At 49.1% G+C, this 4482-nt stretch overlaps 2 protein-coding genes across 4 annotated transcripts in view; both read right to left on the bottom strand.

Annotated features, from left to right (window-relative positions):
* LOC106963005 (zinc finger protein on ecdysone puffs-like) overlaps window positions 1–2305 on the bottom strand; it is a 12880-nt gene extending 10575 nt beyond the window's left edge. Inside the window, exons 1-9 of one of the 3 annotated variants that reach the window (XM_015057711.1) lie at window positions 2059–2305; window positions 1683–1726; window positions 1537–1606; window positions 1323–1465; window positions 1136–1200; window positions 1012–1064; window positions 790–918; window positions 305–399; window positions 89–237 (exon numbers count right to left, since the gene is read on the bottom strand). In XM_015057711.1, the coding sequence (XP_014913197.1) occupies window positions 89–237; window positions 305–399; window positions 790–918; window positions 1012–1064; window positions 1136–1200; window positions 1323–1465; window positions 1537–1606; window positions 1683–1711 (733 nt within the window). In that variant the 5' untranslated portion in view covers window positions 1712–1726; window positions 2059–2305. The other 2 variants (XM_015057713.1, XM_015057710.1) reach the window with 2 other exon arrangements.
* A 317-nt stretch (window positions 2306–2622) lies between these two features.
* LOC106963006 (kazal-type serine protease inhibitor domain-containing protein 1) overlaps window positions 2623–4482 on the bottom strand; it is a 6591-nt gene continuing 4731 nt past the window's right edge. Inside the window, exons 2-3 of the mRNA XM_015057714.1 lie at window positions 3639–3799; window positions 2623–3568 (exon numbers count right to left, since the gene is read on the bottom strand). Of these exons, the coding sequence (XP_014913200.1) occupies window positions 3311–3568; window positions 3639–3799 (419 nt within the window). The 3' untranslated portion in view covers window positions 2623–3310. The remainder of the gene's footprint in view (window positions 3569–3638; window positions 3800–4482) is intronic.

Below are 4482 nucleotides of genomic sequence, written 5' to 3'. Positions count from 1 at the left end.
CCACAAGGAGCAATTGGTCCCCACAACGTAGTATATGTCAGGAAAATCGTCCCCACAAGGTGTTACAAACAAACGCGCACCCACCCACCCCCTGGTGAGGGAGCCTCCTGCCTGCAGCTCGCTCTCAGACTTCCTGCTCTCACCTTGTGCTGCTCCGTCCGTCTGTGGGCGATGATGTCACCGCTGAAGTGGACCTGGCAGGTGTCACACCAGCGATGCGCCTGTGGCCGACGCCCCCTGCAGGCAGACACTGTTACTGCAGGTTCTGGACATTAAAGCCTCAGTAAACCCTGCGAAGCCGCACCTGTCCAGCAGGGGGCCGGCATTGAGCTGGACGCTCTGTGTGATGTCCTGCAGCTTCCTCAGGTGTTCTCGCCCTGACATGTGCTCCTGAAACACCTGGACGACACACACACAGCTTCTGCAAACATTTAGCTTAACTGGCTGGCTCATTGTACGCAGAATTATGAGATTATCAGTTAATTACTGATAATTATTGTCAGTAATTAACTGATAATAAACTACATCTTAACATTCATCTCAATGATTATGATTAACAGAACTGAAATTAACTTTTATTATTTAACTAGTTTCATTGTTCATTGTCATTCAGAAAACTTCAGTTTTCTAAAACATCATGTGTTTCATGAACCTGCCTCTTCCAATATGGCCGACACCTTAAAGCATGAAGCCAACATGGCGTCCACTTTAAACAGCACTCTGGGTTTTTCTTCACAACTCCTTTATTTTGAAGGAGCAGCGTGGAGGAAGGACAGGTGTGTTTCTCACCTGCAGAGAGCGACAGGTGAGGTTGCAGACATGACAGTGGAGAGCAGCGGAGTTCCTGTCAGCCAGACCGAACTCTCGGCTGTCGCTGCTCTGCTGGATGGTGACCTTCAGGGAGGCCACGCTCTGCAGCTGCAACGTTTCAACAACATGTCAGGAACACGCTAACAACATGTCAGTAACATGCTAACAATCCTAGGAGCCTAAAGGATCTTACTTCCTCACCTGAGCTGCTCGGCTGTCCTCTCCTGCCCCCTGCTGGTCAGAACCAGAACCATCTGAAGAACAGAAACAGCATCAGTGAATCATGAAGCTTCATGAATCTCTGATTAAAGCTGCACTCACTCACCTCCTGCTGGGTCACATGACCCGGGGGCTTTGTTCCTATTGGCCAGAGCTGCAGCCGCCTCAGTTCTGCAGGAAACAAAACTTTGATTCTGACTGTTGGAGGAAAAACTATGAATAAATCTTTAGCGGCTGAAGGTTCAGAATGATGAGCTTTTCTGTGTTCATGCCTCATCCAGAACCAAACTGACCCATTCTGTCGCGCTCTCTTCAGCTGAGCCTCTCCTGAACCTCCATCCGACCCCTGACCTCCCTGGCTCCGCCCATCAGCTGCTCTCTTCTCCCTCGTGGCGGTGGGACTGCCCTGAGGCCGGGCGTCACAGCTTCCTGGTGCCTGCAGGACAGGAGCTGCGGTTCAGGCGGTGAGGCGGATCAGCAGAAGGAGGGCGAGTTTGATTTACACACCTGCTGAGCTGGAGGACCTGCAGGGAATCGTACCTTCGCTACGCCGCCTCCCGCTGCAGGAAGGAAACACCTGGGGGAGGGCAGAATAGACAGAGGTCAGAGTTCAAACAGGAGCAATCTGATGGAGCAGATCCAGATTCTCTCACCTTTCCATCCTCCTGGTTTGTCTGACCATGATGACCTCTGACCTCTGCTCCTCCAAGGAAGACAAAGACTTTCATTCTCATTAAACCATCAGCTTCAAGCAGACTCATTCATTACATTTTAACTAGAAATCAACTGATTGACCAGATGTATTGGTTTAAACCAAACACTGCAGAAAATCCTGGATTTGTTCTCTCAAAGTATTTCTTCATTTCTTCAACTTTATAGAAAGTTAGAAACGTTTTCGTCCTCACAGCCAAGCCGAACTACCGGGGACAAATTAACATTTACTACCAACTAATAACCATCACAATATCTACAGAAACGACCAGTTAAAAAAGCAAATACATTTAAAATGGTTGGATTTTAAACAGAGACCTGGAAGCTATCGGAGCTAAAAACAACCGGATGAAAACATTGATATGAACAAACTCAGGCGGATGGTTTTATTCTCTTGCTCCCATCCGTTACTGCAGTCATTAATATGAATCAAAACTTTATCATTTCTTTTATCATTTCACCGAACTCACCTCCGTCCTCCAAGCTAACTCTGCTAAAGATAAGCAGACTGCATCTGGTTCTCCATCAAGTTCAACGGCTCTGCCGCCACCTGCCGGCGGGGAGGAACACTGCAGCCAAACATCTGGTGCAGAACACCTGCTTCCGACGGATGACAAGGACCTTTCCGGAAGAAAGGTTGATTAAAATGACCCATAAAACGTATAGCTCTGTGTTTATATTAAATGCTTTATTTATGATGGCCGTCTTGATGATCATAAACGAGACAAAGTGAAACAAGACAATCAGGAGTTAAAAAACTTTTGAAGTGTTACAATTTTATATTATAAACCAAGAGTAGATCCTAATGGATCCCTCAACGCCTCGGCGGATTCTGTCCATGAAGGTCCTGATCAGAATCAGGGTCAAAGGTCACTGTTGGCATTGTCACCAGAAACAAGCCAGCAATCTGGACTGAGATCAGATGAGCTGGACTTCCTCCTCCTCTTCCTCAGCTGGAGAACAGCTGGCTCGGGAGTGTGTGTGTGTGTGTGTGTGTGCGTGTGTGGAGGCCGTCTGGATCAGAACCAGATGATTGAGTGGAGGACGACCTCAGAGTTAAGATCCTCAGATCAGATCAAAGCCAACTGACTGGAGCCAGCTGCTGGTTGTACAGCCGAGCCTCCAGAACCGGGTCAGAACCGGGTCAGTGAACACTGCCTGTAAGTTCTGTCTCAGCTCCTCCCAGTGAAACCAGTAAAGGGTCCAGTGGAGATCCAGTCTAATGGATTCCTGCCTGAGCTGGAGAGAGGAGGAGGAGGATGAAGATGGTTGCCATGGCTTCCAGGTTTTGGAGTCTGGAAGAAAAATTCCTTCTTGAGGAAAAAGATCAACACAAAAAAATTTATATTCTGGTTTATTATCAGATTTTACAGGAAGCAGATTCCAACACGACAGGAAGTCAGTGCCGCCTCGACAGGAAGTCGTCCCAAATAGCTGCTGGGTCTTTTATTTTGAAAAACTGAATTCCACCATAAGCCCCTCAGATCTACATCCTGTTGCCCTGCCAAAATAAAAGTCTGTGATCATGCCTTGACTGGGTCTGCTGACAGGAAGCGACATCACCAAGGAGTCAGAGGTCGTCTAGCAGTTGCTTCCTCTCAGATGACAGCTCCTCTGGACGCACAGACAGGAAGGACAGGTTGGACAGGATAAACTCCTCCCCTCCCAGGTGTGTCTCACCTGCTCCCAGTACTGCCAGTACAGCCGAGGCGGAGACTGATCCCAGCTCGTTGCGAGCGATGCAGCGATAGGTTCCTGAGTCTGCAGGCTCCGCCCCCTCGATCTGGAGCCAACTGGAGAGCTCGAACCTCAGAGGCCCGCCCCTGGCCTGGGGACAGAGGACAACCGGTCTCCAAGGGAACGGGACGCTGTGGCTTTAAGAGGGGGCGGAGCCTAACCTGGACAGAGATGTGGGGGTCGTCTCCAGGCAGGACGACGTCCCGGCCGTCCTTCCTCCACTCCACCAGCGCCATGGGGAACGCAAACACCTCGCACAGGAACAGCATGATGCTGCCACTGCCGTTCACCTGGTCCTGGGGGGCCACCTTGATCACAGGGGCTGGGGGGGGACAGGTGAGACCGACAGGTGAGAAAGGGACGGGAGACACCGATGGTATGAGAAGAAGCAGGGGGTTTTCATAATAAAAGTCTGTAATGAAAAAAATCTGCCATTAAACTTCAAACAGGATGACATCTGTCAAACTGAAGGTCTGGGGGCCAAATCCAGCCCGCTGCATGTTCTTATGTGGCCAGTTAGCTAGTGAGATGGGATAGTTAGCTGGTTGTTAACTGGTAATTAGCTGGTAGTTGTGCAGGTTGTTAGCTGGTAGTTAGCTGGTAATTAGCTGGTAGTTGGTCAGGTTGTTAGCTGGTAGTTAGCTGGTAGTTGGTCAGGTAATTAGCTGGTAGTTAGCTGGTAATTAGCTGGTAGTTGGTTAGGTTGTTAGCTGGTAGTTAGCTGCTAATTAGCTGGTAGTTGGTCAGGTTGTTAGCTGGTAGTTAGCTGGTAGTCGGTCAGGTAGTTAGCTGGTAGTTAGCTGGTAATTAGCTGGTAGTTGGTCAGGTTGTTAGCTGGAAGTTAGCTGGTAGTTGGTCAGGTAGTTAGCTGGTAGTTAGCTGGTAATTAGCTGGTTGTTTGTCAGGTTGTTAGCTGGTAGTTAGCTGGTAATTAGCTGGTAGTTGGTCAGGTTGTTAGCTGGAAGTTAGCTGGTAGTTGGTCAGGTAGTTAGCTGGTAGTTAGCT

This window comes from Poecilia latipinna, unplaced genomic scaffold (assembly GCF_001443285.1).
Source record: "Poecilia latipinna isolate Pla-1442-1.1 unplaced genomic scaffold, P_latipinna-1.0 Scaffold1485, whole genome shotgun sequence".
Taxonomy (NCBI): Eukaryota; Metazoa; Chordata; class Actinopteri; order Cyprinodontiformes; family Poeciliidae; genus Poecilia; species Poecilia latipinna.
Note: the sequence above shows the minus strand (reverse complement) of the source record. Positions and strands in the feature narration are given on the sequence as shown.